This window comes from Catharus ustulatus, chromosome 11 (genome assembly GCF_009819885.2).
Source record: "Catharus ustulatus isolate bCatUst1 chromosome 11, bCatUst1.pri.v2, whole genome shotgun sequence".
Classification (NCBI taxonomy): Eukaryota; Metazoa; Chordata; class Aves; order Passeriformes; family Turdidae; genus Catharus; species Catharus ustulatus.
The window spans coordinates 2,641,293-2,658,642 of NC_046231.1; the positions used below are offsets into that span (position 1 = coordinate 2,641,293).

Here is a 17,350-nt window from a genome sequence, read left to right on the forward strand (position 1 = left end):
TCTGTTCTTTAGGAGAAAATATTCCTTTGGTAGAGTATTAAAATCTGAAGGGATCCATGTATTACAGAAGGTTCAAATTATTTTTAAATGAGGAAAAACCAAAGTTATGACCACCCAGACCAGCTTCTAATGAAAGCTTCTTTGGCCTGTTGTGGAGAGATTTGTTGCAGGTGCATGTAGAGAAGAACAGAATTCCTTACTGAATGTAAGATAAAGGAGGGAGACTGAAAGGAAGGGAATAACAGGACAACACAAAACCTGGGAAACTCCCTCTGCCTGAAACAAATTTTACCAGCAACAGAAGCACCTCCTACGTATCTGAAGTCCTAAGTCAATTTTAGAGCATAAACAAGATTCACTTGTGTTCCTAGCCCAGCTAATTCCCTAGCACTAATCTTAGCACACAAAAAGAGAGAGAAGTCGATAAAAGCTATCCAAAATGGGAAACAAAAAGGCCTTTGGAAATGCCTGGCATTTAGACAGTCAAATGTCTGAGCCAAAACTGTTAGTTCAGTTATTCAAAACAAAATGTTTGCATTTTCCTCAGAACAGGCATGTAATGGGGAGAATTCCTCTGACTCCACTGCGTGGGCAGACTCAGCAGAAGGAAAAGCAGCCCAGTATCTGCACTTAACAACACAGTGCTCTTACAGAGCCACCCACAGCAGCACAACCACATCACCCTGGGTCTCCACCTTGCTTAATACAGATCAGGCTTTTGACAATTTTGTATTTATTGTGTAGTACAGGTACATCTCCACTTAAAATAACAGGAGAATCATGCTAATGAATACAATCCTATTTCTAGAGCACAGCATTCTTATGGAGATTACAATTTAGCATGACTATAAACTTATCTTTGCAGTGGTGGGGGACACTTTGACATTCTGGAAGAAGTTTGGACACATTTATCATAAACCCATGCTGGTATTACTACAAGCTTTTGGTTCAAACTGTTAACAAGACTACAGTTATGGTTTTTCAGATAGTTCTTCATTTCCTACTCCTTTTAGGTTTTTTCAGATTATGCAGAGGAGAAAACAGACATAACGGCAGTTTAAGACCTACACTTTGCATTTAACTATTTTAAAAATATTCTTAATAATCTGCTGGAACTTCACACTTGAAAATACAACTGAAAGGGGACGCTGGGTTAACTGTGACAAGCTGGACTCCCACTGCTGATGTGCACTTGCAAATGACACTTCCCTGACAGCAGCAGCTCCAGCTGTTCCTGGGAGGTCCTGAAGGAGTGATTTCGTTTCCCTGGCTCTGGGTACACACTTACCTCTCCTCCTATGCTGAGCAGGCCAGGTGCATCCAGCCTCCGTTTCTTGCGGGGACCGATGGCTGCCAGGGCTGTCAGGTTGGCATCCCTCTGCCTCATCTGGGCAAGCTCCTGCTGCTGCATCTGCCACACAGGGAAAGAACTCTCTTTAGTTTTTATTCCGTTGTCATATCAAAAAGTTATCTTCAGACCTAGCGTGAGCCAGAAGTCACACATGAGCAATCCTTGAGAGCATTTTGCTGCTCCCAGTACCATTTTAGCAGCCTGGCCATAGAGGAATAATGAATCTACTGAAATTCTCATGACTTTTCACAGGATTTCTGCTTCCAAATATCTCAACTGTTTCCAAAAACACCATCCTCTTCACTAAATACTGCCTTAGCAAGTACTATATACTAACTACACTTTTCCAGTTTAAGACTGATAAAGAATGTATGATTTAAGATTTAAGACTGATTAAGAATGTAAATACCAATTCAAATCTTTTTAAAAACCTCATTTTTTATCTTGTATTTATTTTGAATATTTCAAACGTACTTTATGTGTTCTAAAAAAAAATCTAAATTAATAAAATATCTCCATCTAAATGCTAGCCAAAGGTAATGCTGACACAAAACCTTTACAAACTGAATTTACAAGTGCTTTCTGGGCTTAGGCTTTAGGTAAGAATACATTTGACTAGTTTGAAGCAACTGCTAGCTGAATTATGTAACAACATAGCATACACACTACAGAAAATAGAAGGAAAGGCTCTGGTCAGCAGAGAGGGAAGATTGCACATTCACTATAAACAGTATAATTCTTTCAGAGTGTTAATGATAAGTGTCATACTCCCAGGAACACTAGTACTTTAATAAATATTCTGATCAGTACCAGAGAAGAATAATTGAATAGGCAACACAGTATACTATTTTGATTAGATAATAGCAATAATTCTTATTAATCTCAAAACTTTGAGTTTGCAAAATCTATCAATAAACTGAGAGGAAGTTTGCTTTCTAATCCCACTCCTGTTCCCACTTCAGCAGCAGCACACAGAACAACACCTCGAGAAATTCAGTGGTAATAAAAACATTGTATGAGACTGGCACAATTCTTCATTAAAATGAAACTGAACTGACAAGCAGAGATAGAAGTATCTCAGCTATTACCTACACATGATCTGCACATACAAGCAGGGTCTGAATTATCTCAACCAACGTTAAAAGGAAAGGAGGTTTAAGCAATATAAAGTGCCAGTGTAGAGTCTCTTTTCTCCATGTACCTCTGCCCAGAAAAAGCAGATCCACCCCATGCCTTGTCTTTAGTGCAGCTCTCAGATTAATTCATTTAGCAGTCAATACACTTGTGACCAAGCACTGTGTCTGAGCAGCTTTGGTCACAGGCTCACCAAGGAGCGTTTGAGGCTCCAGGTGATGGTGCCAGGACCCAGCACAGAGCCAGGAGAGGGGTGGTAGGAGGCCCAGAGAGGTGGCAGATGGCCCAGAGAACCCCTGGAGGGCAGCACCAAGGAACAGGAGCCAGCAAGGGAGTGGCACCAGGGCCCAGAGCTGTACACAGCACTCCAGGTGTGGCCTCAGCAGTGCCCAGCACAAAGGGGCAGGCACTGCCCTGCTCCTGCTGATGCAGGCCAGGTGCCATTGGCCTCTTGCCCACCTGGGCTCATGCTCCAGCTATCAACCACCAACAGCACCATTCCCATCTTTGTCTGTGATATAGGCACTAGGACCAAGTGCAGCCTCAACAATTTCCACCGAGCTGGAACTGGGAATGTTCAGCCTGGACAACCAGACTCCAGAAAGACTCCACTGTGACCTTCCAGTGCCTAAAGGGAGCTGACAAGAAAGACAGAGAGGGATTTCGGACAAGGGCCTGGAGTGACAGGACACGAAGGAACGGCTTCAAAATGAAAGAGTGTGGATTTGGATTAGATATAAGGAAAAAATCCTTCCCTGGGAGGGTGCTGAGTTCCTGGCACAGGCTGCCCAGAGGAGCTGTGGCTGTCCCATCCCTGGGAGTGTCCAAGCCCTGGATAGGGCTTGAAGCAACCTTGGACAGGACACAAGAAAGTGATCATGGCACCTGCTCATGGCAAGGGGTGAACAAGATTATCACTAAGATCCCTTCCAAACCAAACCATCCTATATTTTCACATTCTTTAGAAAATTGAATTCAGTCACTTGGAGTTTGAAACCCCATTTCCCCCACTTTTAATGCTATATATTTTGCAAGCACAGTTATTATCATAACCTCAGTACAACGTTACCTAAAAATACATACCTCATCTACAGGGTAAAACAATTCCCTAAATACAAAAAAGAAATGTAGAAAAATATCTAAATAATAGTGCAAAGGTCTATACATACTTCTCTTTGCCAACTCATATTAGGTTTTTAGCTCAAATATCTTTGGCTCTGTTCCAGATTAAATGCCAGTTAGACAGAGCTGCCCGCTTACCCTTTCAAGGTAGATAGCAACAGTGGTGAGCTCTAATCATTTACAAAGGTCATGATCGGAAGCTAGCCCGTAAGCAGTCATTTAAAATTCGATTGATCCCTATTTGTAGTCAGGGAAAGAAAATGGACATTTCAGCTGTATTGTAATTATGAGGCTTCAAGGCAACTGTAAATAGATGTGCAAATCCAGATACTGGCAAATACCTTAGAGAAGAAATTATTACTATAGTATAACATATATCCAGGAAAGGTTGAAGATAAAACTGCATATAAAAAAAGATCAATCATCTTTTTGCTAATTTGCCTTGCTTGCCAGCCTACAAGGGTTATCACAATTATCAGAAGTCTGATGAATATTTAAGCAAGGGCCAACTGGCTTAGAGTGATCTCAGACGAAGTTGTCAAGCTTTGCAGAATAAGAAATTTTGCACTGGAGTAAGTATTCGTTTCCTGGGAGGTGCAGATCAGAAATACAGTCTGATAGATAACTGCTATCATGCAAAGGTTATATGAATATTGTATCAGTATCCTATCCAAAGTCACCATTTGCAAACCCACAGGAAGTTAATACTTACTTGACTCTCTATGCTACCTGTACCACACCATACCCTGGCTATTTCCACATGGAATATCAGCACACAGTGCCTCTTGTTGGGTTTTTAGCACACGTAAATTGTAAAGAGGAACATGCCATTTCTCTAAATTTCCTGTTGTGGATAAATCTTGCCCTCAATTTGAAACCTGCAAACTGGTGCTGTTTTACCAAGAAAATATGGAATAACTTCAAGAGTCTGCAGAAAGGTTTGCACTTGTCTATTCCTTAGGTTCTTTGTCCTTTCTTTTTTAGTCAGTGAGAGAAACTAAAGACAGTTCTTGATACCATACACTAATTTTGACAAATGCACAAGATCTTCTACTAGCTACAATTCATCACCTGACAGGACAGCTGGCTCAACAGACAGAGCCAAATGAGCTGGGCTCTGTTCTACCCACACTGAGTAAATACTGGTAAGACTTGGTTCTTCACCTCCCTGTGTCTCTCACCCCACATCACCCAGCTTGTCTGTGTCTGCTATAGGCTCTCCAGATGAGGATCCTCCTCCACTATGTGCCTCACTTATCATCAAGCCCCAGAGGGCTGAATAGACATTACTTTAATACAAATAAGGAATATGCTGCCAGGTGCAAAAGGTCCAGACAAAATCACAATACAGTTTCTGATACTGGTTTAACAGCACACACCGTGGTAAACTAAAGCAGGAAAGAATAACCTTATGTAACCTTCATGAATGCTGATCAAAAAAATTCTAATACATCAAACACATCATCAGTGAGATCACAGTATCCTGATGTTTTATAACATAGTGGCTGAAGTGCTGAAAATACTTGATAAATTCTGTATCGCACAAATTCTCAACCATCTTTTATAAATTATCATTGGTGGGTTTTTAGGCTTTTTTTAAAGCTCATCTGAAAGCAGAGAACCATAAAATTACATTTAAAAATAATCAGAAGAGTTATGATCCTGATACTGGTCCCCAACAGAAGCCCTCATCCTGCAGAGGTCAGTGTATTCCAGCTGACAGGACAGCATCTCTGCACACTCTTAACCATGAATCTGCTTACAAGAAAACATCTTTGCAGCTTATGGATTAACTTACTAGCAAGACATTTGACAAGACCTTATTTAACATCCCAGACCACCCTTTAACACCCCACCACTGTTGGCTTCTTCATACCCCTATGCCAACCTTACCTTTTTCCCAAGCCACATACTTCTGTTTTTTTCATAGCCTAGATCAGGTTACCTGCACCAGTGTCTTTCCTACCCAACATCTGCCTACTCATGAAAAATATTATCCCCAATTGTAATCTCTGTTTAAAAGAATTTTTTTAAGAAGTGGTGTCTTGGCTTTGGTTCAAAAGAGGGGACACTGCACCTTGTCCACCAGACACCAAATGCACACCCTAGCTGTGGAGGCTCTTCTCCCCAGTGCACTCTGGAATCACATTCTCTGTGTCAAGTGGAAATGACTTTGCAACCAGTTTTGTTTACCTGGTTCCACAGTAATCACCCTTTGAATTCTCAGCACTAAGAATAACATGAACTGAATGTCACCATCTTCAGTGTTCTGAAATTACTCTTAGAAGCACCTGCAAAACTAAAGCTACATAAGCTTCTTACTTTACATGATGAATTGTATTTTAAAGTTAACAAAGCAGCCTATTATTACAATACAGTTTATCTTCTAACTCAGCCAGTTACTAATTTCTGAATATTTAAATAAATGAAGCACCTGTTACTATCTGTACATCCTGATAAAATAATCTGTTACTTAAAATGCTTTACCAGAAATGAATCTAACTCACTATATCAACCAACAAGATGCAATCATTTGATAGCTGCATTCATTCACACTCTCATTTTCATATTGGGCTGCTGATGCAAAACCTTTCTTTAACTTGCCTTTATCACAAATAATATGGATATACTTATCAATAGCATATTAAAATTTCTGCCCTCTGGGAAGAAAGCAATGCTTCAATTCAGAACCACACTCATTAATAACAATTAACTTTTTTGAAAGTAAAAATATTTATCTAAAACACAGACAAATATTCCAACATATTATACAAGAAAAATTAGATACAGTTCCTTGCTCCTTATCAAATCCAAATGCATTTTTAGCATTTACTTTAATATTTTAAATACTTATTTAATATTTTAAATATTTATTTAATATTTTAAATAAAATTTACTTTACTGACTTGGGAGGTCTCTTGAAAGTACACCATAAAACAAAGCAGTATTTTGCACTATGAAATTTTCTTGTGGTGGTGGCACACATTACAGCATTACAGCCACAGAAAGAACACTACTTCACCACTTTACTGAAGTGCAGCTAACCACAGAAGTTTTAAAATTTTCATTTGTTTTCTGTAGATCATTATTTGTTATGATACATTTAGGTATTTAAGAAAGAAGTGCCACAAGCCATATGCCACAAGGAAGACAGCCATATGTCTATGTGCAGTATCAACATCCGATTTTAAAAACTAGGTTTCGTAATATCCAAAAACCAAGGATGCAATTATTTGTCAGGCAAAACCCAGGCAAACAGAAGTGAGCTTTGTCTAAAGCAGAGATGGAGATAAAATATGAGTTGTAGCTGCTAAGGACTAAGAGAAATTTCTTTCTAAATGATCAGAAGGTAAGAGGATGTCAGGAACTCTTGAAAATTCTAGTCTACTTATAAATACCTTCAAAAATTAAAGGGAGAAGAAGGAGTGGGATCACATGAGAGAGAGAAAGGTCAAGAAGGTGTTTCTGTGGCTACAGGCAAAATTCAGGGATGTTTTTGGCCTAGAAGGAAAATAACCCAGTGACAGAGACACGGAGATGATTGTGAAGATAAAGAAGAAAGAGCTTAAGGAAGTAGCCATGCATGTTTAAATGCTGCCAATACAGGATTTGATAAGGGAACAGAAGCCAAGTTGTAAAAGTAAGTTTCTGTAGCCACAGAGCCAGCTCAGTCCACCAAGATCTACATTTTATCTACTTACAATTCCCAACTTAGTTCAGAAATACCACCTAAGAAGAAATGAGAGGAGGCTCCCAGCACCACAGAAACTATAAATATCAACAGCATCCATGGGTGAAGACAAGCAGCAGTGAACCCCAAGCAGGAAGCTGGCAATGGAGGGTGCTAAATGGCAGAAATGTTTGATGAAAGCAAGATCATATAAACAATGATTTAAGCATTGATTTCTAGCCAATAGGCATCAATGGAAATCCCTCCTAATTCTGTTTGCGATGGATGGCTTAATTCCTGATAAGAGGGTCATACACTGAGAAAAACTTGTCTTAATTGATGGTTCTGTAACATGTATCTATCAGTCTGGGACAGTGATTACACCCCCTGGAAAAACAGCTTTTCTGCTGAGGAGTGCCTGAAATGCAGAACCATTACACATGTCCTAAGATGCCCGCAACAGAAGGTGCAATTAAAAAATGAAACTCATTAAAAATGCTGGTCAGAACCTCAAGAAGTCCAGGACAGTGATCAAGAAGGATGGGTGTCTCAGGGAATTTCAGGGAGCCTTGCAAAGAGCTGGTGTGCACAGCAGGTCTGTGTGTGTGCTGTCCTCCAGCCCTGCTCTGGTGCTGGACTCTCTCAGGGTCAGCATACACTGCCTGCTAAGAACTGTTCCAAGTACTGAAGTGTACAACAGGCACTGCAAAAATGCCACACCAGAGAGGTTTCACCTGTCTAACAGCAGGTCATACAGCAAACACATTCTGTGAGACTTTTAAACAGTCACAGTTCTGACAAATTGTGTCTCGTTTTCTACAGTTCAAAGCTGGATGCTGCTTCTTCACAAGTGTTCTCCCACACGTCAGTAAGAGCTCCAGCTGTCCCCTGCAATGGTTGCACATCGAGTTGAACTGGATCAAGATTTTTCTTTACTGTAAAAGGTGTCTATCGGGTTTTGGTGGGGGGAGTTTCTTCTTTTTTTCTTACCCACACACTTTTAACCGTGGTTGAAAATTATCGCATAGCGTTCGGAAAAAAATCACCCTGGGCAAAGACCAAGCTGGGAGTGTTTCAGCCTCAAGATGACTGTTTCTCAAAATAATGAGCATCTGAACACAGTTCTGGAATCTTAACTGGGGTACTTTAGACCCAGCATCCTTCCTACAACAGACATTTCTGTTTATTACATCCAATTTCATTATGTTTTACAAGTTTACTCAAATTTTCCATTTAAACATGCCCTATTGCTTTCAAGACAATGTGTCAAACTCTGATACAGAAAATGCCAGGTGCATCCTGCCTTTCATTTTTATTTTTCCCTGAAAAAAAAGCCTTAATTGTAATTTTTCCCAGTCTTTTACATTATACAGTTAAATGGGATTTTAAAAACAATTATCTTTATATCTACAATTTTATCCCCTTACTTCTCAAGACTATATACTGTCTGGAGATAGAGATATATGAGTCACAGGTTTAATTTTCTTGGAAGTGTCCTTAACAGCCGACTCATAACTTGTAAAAAATCAAAAGCATGAAGAATTTGAGGTCTGATTTTAAACTCTTGCAATTTTTTAACATATTGGGTCACATTTTCTTGATTTTCCAAATACAATGCACTATTATTTATTTGTTAACCTAAATCCATTTATTTCTGCAACAGTCCAGCCATTTCTTAAGCTACATATTCCTATCTAGAGTAACACAGGCTATAATAAATACTTTTGTAAGATATTCCTCAAACATCTCTTAGTTCTACAACAACAGATTTTTTGTCCTTTAGTAACTTCAATCATTACACTCCTTCACTCCTCAGAATCTCTTGTTTGAGCTGCAGTACAATTTCTCTGGGTTTGATTATACTATTCCTCAAACCATTTATCTCCAGTAGTACCAGTTCCAAGCTCTCCTTTGCTAAGCTGGAGACACATCTGTTTTAAACCTTTATATTTGTTAGGTCCTGTAATAGTGTGTGGCAGATTTGCCAAGCCAAATTTGAGCAAAATCCATTTGAGCAAAGGGTTTCTGAGGCACAAATAGCTGGGCAGGATCAGCACTACTACAGCTGGCAACTTAATGGAGTGTCAGTAACTCATCTGTAGTGAGATCACAAAAAACTCTGAAAAAAATTCCCTAAGATCTGCTCTTTTGTTATTATCAGTCTTACAGTAATTTCACGAATACAAGCCACACCAATTTGACCAAAATTTTGGTGGAAACCCGCAAGTGCGGCCAATATTCTGGGGCGGATAATACATTAACAAAATTCTAAAAGCTGCCAACACGGAAGTGAGAGCCCGCGGCAGCCCCAAGCCAAGCTGGAGCCCGGCCGGCCCCGGCAGAGGTGGGAAAGCCTGGCAGAGGCGGGGCCAGCAGTGTGGGGGGCGGGCGGCAGAGCCTGAGCCAGCAGGGCGGGGCAGGGAGGGCGGCAGAGCCTGAGCCAGCATGGCGGGGGAGCCCGGGAGAACTGGGGCTAGCAGTGCAGGGGAGCATGGCAGAAGCAGGAAGGCCGGCGGGTGGGGCTGCCTGGCAGCGGGGGAAGCCCAGCAGAATCGGGGCCAGCAGCGTGGGGGAGCCCGGCGGTGCGGGGGCCTGCAGTGCCGGCCAGGGCGAGCGAAAGCGGCGCGAGCGAACGCGGCACGGGGCGAGCGAAAGCGGCGCGGGGCGAGCGAAAGCGGCGCGGGGCGAGCGAAAGCGGCGCGGGGCGAGCGAAAGCGGCGCGGGGCGAGCGAAAGCGGCGCGGGGCGAGCGGCGAGCCCGGCGGCGGCGGCGGTGGCAGCCCGCCGGCCGGGCGAGCGAACGCGGCGCGGGGCGGTGCTGACGGGAGAGGGGGGCCAGCGAGCCCGGCGGCGGCGGCAGCACCACCCGGCCAGCCCCGCCGAGCCGTGGCGCTGAGCTGGGCCACCCGGCCCCATCGGCAACCATGAGCCTGGCCCCGCCCCGAGCCAGTAAACCCCGCTTTGCCGCGATCCTGTTACTAATTGGCCAATTTGTGAAAGCTGCGCACGGATTCTCGCGACGAACGAAAGTGCGGCTAATATTCGGGGTGCGGCTTATCTATTGACAAAGACAGCAACATTGTCGAGGCACCGGGGGTGCGGCTTATAATCCGTGCGGCTTGTATTCGTGAAACTACTGTAATTTTATTTCGGAGCAAGGCAAGTATGGACAATCACAAATGTTCTCAAGCTGTTCTCCAAAGGAGACACATCAGTACGACTGGAAGAACATGAGTCCAAGAGCTCAGTTCAGGAGCACCCAATGGAACATCCTCACTCCCAGAGCCTGGTAAGAAAGATGGGATAAGGAATTTTCCCAGGCCCTTTGTTCATCCAAGTGGGGGTTTACTATCCTCTCCAGATTTCTAGGATCTTCTTCTTTCCCCCTGAAGTAAGGCACTAAGGAAGCACTCAAACTGATGTTTTAGTCAAGATCAGGGAATATAAAACTCAGTGAAAGTCTGTGTGGAAGTTGGTCATGTCTAGAGTTACAGACTGAAGTAATAAGAGCAGGAAACTCGTTGAGCTGTGGTTTTGGGACAACTGACAAACACTGGCATATGGGAGGATACTCAACTGAGAGTTTGCTTTTTTAAAACCATGCATTGGAAATATATGAGTGCAAGCAGTAACTCCCAAAGGCTGTGCTGCCCACTGTAACACAGGGCTCAACATTGGACTAGAACGTGAACCAGCTGCTCTGCTTTTCACATGGTGAAGTATCCAAAAAACCTTCCTGAAAATACCCTTGAAAGAACCTTCCATTGTGCCTGAGCAATACAACAGCTATTTGGATGGTGAAAACTCTCCATGGCCACTGCAACTTTGTGTTAGTGTTAGGGGAGTCTGATCAGGAATTTTACCTGCACCAGGGGTTTCAAGCAAAACACAGCCTTTTGTTACTTTTATTTCTGTCCATCTCTGGCACACACTTGAAATCTGAATTAATTAAAAACCAGTACACCAGAACTCCATCAAGAAGATGGAGAAAGTTCTTGGCTAGTCTATCAATGGAGCCAACTGAAGACAGAGGCACACAGGAAGATCTCATCTTCCTGGAAGTGAGTAGTGACAGTTATTTCATGTCATAAAATCTCACGTCAGCCTAAAGCATTTTCCCAATTTTTTTCCAAATTAGTATTTCCATGTTTTGGTAAAATTTCTCTGGCTGTATGCCATTAACACAAACTTCAGAATAGCAGAAATTTTAAGTGCATTTAAAATAGCAGTTAATCAGAAATTCTAGCAAGAGGTTTTATTAACTAGATTATTCCAAAAGAAAATGCCCAGATTTTGATACCAGTCCTCTAGCATTCTTATGGGAAATCTGCATCTTGAAACTGCCAGCCTCATTTGAGGAAATGAGGCAAATGTAGCAATCTACTAAAAATCATTTGGCTGTAATAAGTAATTTTAATCAAACAGTTAGAGAGAATGGCATTGGAGTTAATGTCTGAAGTGTCATAAACAGATGGGAAATGTGCAGGGTAGCGACTGGCTGTGCACTTTTAACGCAATATCCTCTTCTGCAGCCTGGATTGTGGCTTGATCAAGTCTAAGTGACATGACAAAAACAAATTTAATTTATTCTGAAACTATATTCAACTAAAGAATGCACAATACAGTAAGTATGCTGTTCTGCTGGAAAGTGAGGTTTGAGGCACAGCAAAACATCGGGAACAAAAATAGCCACACGCCCACCACCTTCTTCCCCTTAAAAGTTGTGGGGGTAGTGCTGGGGGTTCACTTGTAAAATGGAAGTTCCACTGGGGATGCAAAACAAGCTTGAATTTAAATAATCTACATCTTTTCTATTTTAGATTTAACTATGGCAAAACCGCTGCCGCTCATTTGTGCTGCAGATCAAGGGAGCGACACACCACAGTGTGGGGACAAAATATTTCAAGCAATTTCTCAGACACTGTGACAAGCAGTAAATTAGGGAATCTTGTAAGTACAATACAGTAGTCATCCCCTTCTATTGATCACATATAATTTACATCTTACAAAGATGTGAATTCTTGCATTCTCACTCCACAAGGAAAATCTCAATGATTTATTCATTTCAAATAAAAAATAGAAGGTAGATGAGAAGAATTACTTCACAGGCTGTAGCTTTCTCAGGGCACTAGTGCTAGGCTCTTCTCTCGCACTGCCCGAAGGGCCTTTGTGTGCAAGTCCCTCTAATTAACAAGGTGAATCATGCAGCAGTTCCCTAATTAGTGAACATGACAAGCCAATGGAAACAAGCAGACAGACCTGGCGTACAGATATGGTCAACAAAAGGCACAGCAACACACCATTAAAAAATGCCTATTTCATGTAAATAAAATAGCAAGAGAACGAGCCTAATACTTAATTTTCCTTTTCATGTTTTGTGCTTATTCCTCATTTATTGCAGATATAAATAACGACATGATAAATCAAGGTTTCCAACTGCAAGTCACACCACCTCTCCAAAATCAAAGACTACTTCTCCTACGTGAATAAGCATCTGCTCAAGGGGCATTATTTGTTTTCTCTCTTGTTTTTCTGCTTTAAAGAACTGCAGTTACATTAAGCTTAGGACTTTAAGAATCCCTTAATTAATTCTATTCAAAATTATTTTTTCTTGAAATCCTTTTTCACCAGATGAAAGGAGTGCAATAGTTGCGCTATTATTGCAGTATAAAAAATGCCTACATTCCCAACGTGTGATAATTTCTACCTTTTGTATGAGAAGAAATAAATAAGTGAATAATCAAATAATCAGATTTGCATTAGAAAGGAAATGAGATAATCTAAAATGCACATCCTTACCTTCCTCTTTCCAAGTAAAATATTTTTAATCTTTCACTCTTCCTCTTGTTTTTCCTAAAAACACTCATCCCATCTCCAAACCAACACAAGGGGGTTAACCAATTTTCAATTTACTGCATATTGAACCTTTGATTTAGATTTTTACAATCCTTCAACATATTACAAGTCTAAAATGTGTGTCACCACCAGCAGAATATAATTCTTCACAGAAGAACTCCACTATGTTTTTTGCTCTCTATTCCCTGGCATATTATCATAAGTAAGGAGAATGACAGATTATATCCTCATTAAAGGCTCCTCTTTCTCACAATCTTGGGGCAGGGGGGGAAATTCTGACTTTGCTCTTTGAATTGTAAGGGTAGAAGGGTAAAACTTCCTTATGTTCTAAAACTGATGTTCAAAATACTAATGTCTTTAAAAACTCACATTTTTCTGACCAGTCCAGTTTTAAAACTATGGGAATTAAAATACTGACCCCTAAGAAATAATTGTTCTACATGCCCTTAAAGGGAGTTTTTCTGCTAGAAATTTGGAGAATATTTAATGATGTTTCATTACAGAACTGATCAGCTGCTTCAAAGTAGTTTTAAACTCACAATAAACTCTACCAGAGATCACAAGGAGAACACTGGAATCCCTACTGTTTGCTGTGTGCATTTCCCTCTTCTTGTCTGTGTGCACTTCCCAACTAGTCTGGGATCCCACTCAGCACAACCATGCCTAGGACAGCTCCAAACCCAGGCTGGAAGTATCCTCCTTTAACATCAAGGCACAATGGATAATCTGCTAACAAGTGAACTCTGATGTGCCATATGCAGGCAGGAAGGATTCAGCAAACAACCTGTCACAAACACTTACTGTTCCACAGAGCAGCCAGCTCACCAGAGCTCTCACTGGGCTCTGCACAGCCTGCTCACACTCAGCCACAGCAATCCAGCACCACACACAGCTGCAGCTAAATGGGAACCACTGCAAAGGCAAAGCACAGTCCTGCATCAAAACCCTTCAAGGTTCTTCTTTGCATCTTAAATAACAAAATCGAGGTGAGGAGTTGGGACACACACACTAAACAGGCACACCCAGAAATCAATGCAAAATCATAAAATTTGATTGATTGCAACTGATTTTCAAATAAACTGCAAACACAAACATAGATTATTTTATATATGCAATTGCAAAAGTATTTTGTATTTAGCAAAAATGTTAGGTGCAGCTGATAACAATAAATCATAATTGTCCACAGTAGTTATGATATGAGATTATATTTAATACCAACGAGACAAATTCTGTTTGTTTTGAGAATTGCTACCGATGTCAATAGAGCTATTCCATAGTTGGTGTGGCAGAAGAATTCAATTACAACACTTAAATGTAAGGAATATACATTTAAAAAGTGACAGGAGTAAAAATGCACTCAGAGGTTCACAAGGCAAAACCAAAAATCTCCAACACAAAACAGTCAGATCATTCTCAGACCTGCTGCACAGCCTACCACATGTCCTCAGCATTCCTGGATGCTGGCATGCCTGCTAAGGCAGACACTTCCTTACCCACTGGATTTAGGATGCTTGTTTTTCAAATTTCAGTACTTCCCAGAAATTATTTCCCCACATAGCAAGATGAACAGATGAACAGTTTTAAACTGAGGAAGTATTTTTAAAGCCTCAGTTAAAATTACCTGAGAATATTTATGAAATGTACATTTATGATATTTTTTCTTTTGTATAGATGAGCAGATCACAGAAATCACTATACTGCAAGGTTAACAGCAGCATCCATTGACAAATTGAAGCAATACATGCATTTTAGATAACATAGCAATGTACAAGGTATTTAAATGTTATAGTAGCTCTCTAGCCAAGTCATCAAATAAACAGAGCAGAACACTATCCCATATTACTGAAACCCAGTACCTTGTACTGAGCACCATGACTGCACACAAAACAACAGTTCAACAGTTAAGCAAATTTTCTCTATGTAAACTATCAAATTAAACCTTGACAAAAGTGGACTAAAAAATGGTCTCAGGAAACTTTGCCAGTCTCTCATGGCCTCAAGTTACCTTTCTCCTCTGCTAAAATTCAGAGTATTGTTTGATTTCTGCACCCTAAAGTAAGTTTTCAATCTGAGACTTAATTACAGAAGCTCACATGGTGAGCTAATGGAGTTTCATATTCTTTAGGTGTTTCCATGCAAACTGAAGGTCTGCATCACTCTATCTTGCAATCACCTAGATCACTACAAAGGTAAAAACAGCAAAAAGATGCAAACAAATAATAACTTGATATTAATATTTCTTAGAGGAAGGAAAAAAATCATCCCATACTTTTGTTTTCTGACACACACAAGAGATTCCTGAACATATTGCTTAAGAAGGAAAGACTAGCAAATGCTGATGACAGACCATTATTAAAAGAGAGAACAATTTTGTTGAATACTGAATTTACTGTTCCTCAAAACAGGAAGCTGAAAGTAGTTGACTTAATTAAAAAGCAGCATATGCAGGGAAGTAATGATGCATATTCAAGAACCTTCCCAATCATTACCTGTCACACAAAGGTAGGGCAGATACCCTGGATATTGCACAGGTACTCCCAGGGGGAGCCCATCTCACCTGGCCAAGCTGGCAGGTGGGCACTGCAGCCACCAAAGGCTGGGCTGCCTTGAGGCTAAGGGCTCCATGAAAACACAGATCACACTTTCCCAGAATTTCAACACAGATTTTGAAAAGAAATAGACAAAATGATCCTATTTCTCATAAAAACATGCTCTCTTCTCACCGATTTCACCTCTAGCATGTTTGCAGTACAGTGAAGTTTCTGCTCCTCTCCCGTGGTCCTCAGCACAATTAACACCTGAGTTTAGCACCTATGCTTCATTTTCCCATTTAGTATTTTTGACACTTCCTTAAAGCTTACTTAAATTATCTGACATGTTCGCCAGATAAGAGCTCTTCTGCCAGGACAGATTTTTTTATTATTACATTTTTGGGTTTTTTTTCCCAAACAGATTTTCAAGCACCTGACCACAAGAATATGGCTTTGGGCCATTAAGAGAAATCTTCAGAATCTACATGGTGTTATTTCTATTTCAAGAATATAAATGTTTGTTCTGGATATAAATACATTTTATACTTGTGGAGGGAAAAGACTCAGCAGTGTAAAAGGCCTACTCTGTACTTCATGGGTGTGCAGAGTCAATAAACCCATGAACTGTAATTGCATCACACTGTTTTTCAACTTGCTTCACTTCAACCCCACCTGCTACTGAGCTATCAGTTTTTAGGAAGCTGTAACACCTCAGTGTACAGATACTCATCAGCATAAATGCATGTAACATACCTTCCCATTCCAGGAAATCAGGTATTTATGACCATTTCCAAGGAAATCTAGAAGTTACCCACCAAATCAGCAGCAATTTTTTAATGCTAAATGAAAACAAAACTCTTACAAATCATTGCTCAACTGCCCAATAACATTAAAAATACATTAACAACATCCTTCAAATGTTTACATTTCACAGAGAACCATACCTACCTTTAACAAACATATCTGAGGGGAAAACAGTCTATGTTGTGAGTGACAATATGAAATTTTATTTATTTAAAAGATTACTACTACTACTGCAGGGTAACTACTTTTTCAGAATATGTTGAACAGTATCTCATTATTCAGCTAAGCTGATGTAACTGCTCATTCACAGGCTGACACAGTATTTTTTAACGACAAGACTTAACTAAAAATAGGAAATATATGCTAACACACCTTTCCTGACCTCTGCCTGTTACTGCACAGCCATCGAGCCTGTGGTTTAGAGGAGTTGCATAAAAGTTAACTACTGTCAGAACTGTTGAGTGTTTAGTTAACCAAAATGGACACTTTTCACCCTACTGTTAATGCTATTAAATATTCCCAAAATGGGCTGGCAAGGAAATTTTAAATTATTCTGTTTAAAATTTTACTACTGCATTACAACTTTTGCTTTAACTGTGCTCCCATGAACTCTTTCATATTCCACTACCAGGTTAAAACCAGATCCCAGATGTTATGAAAAACAATGTGCTCTATGAAATGTATATATTCCAAAGGAGGTGCTGCCCTTTTGAGAAGACACAACATGTGAACACCCACCCAGACCGCGGCTGTGGGAGGGGGAAATCTGGGTGTGGGGTTTGCACAACGAGGAGCTGGGGGAAGGAAACAGAGGACTGGGATGTGCAGCCCCAGCACAGGACAGGCACACAGAGCTGGGATGTGCAGCCCCAGCCCAGCACAG

The 17,350-nt window shown here is 40.7% G+C and overlaps 1 protein-coding gene across 1 annotated transcript in view; it reads right to left on the reverse strand.

The window, feature by feature from the left end:
- Positions 1-17,350, reverse strand: part of LOC117001466 (transcription initiation factor TFIID subunit 4-like) — a 146,582-nt gene that overhangs the window by 41,592 nt on the left and 87,640 nt on the right. Inside the window, exon 15 of the mRNA XM_042779638.1 lies at positions 1,289-1,411. Within this exon, the coding sequence (XP_042635572.1) occupies positions 1,289-1,411 (123 nt within the window). The remainder of the gene's footprint in view (positions 1-1,288; positions 1,412-17,350) is intronic.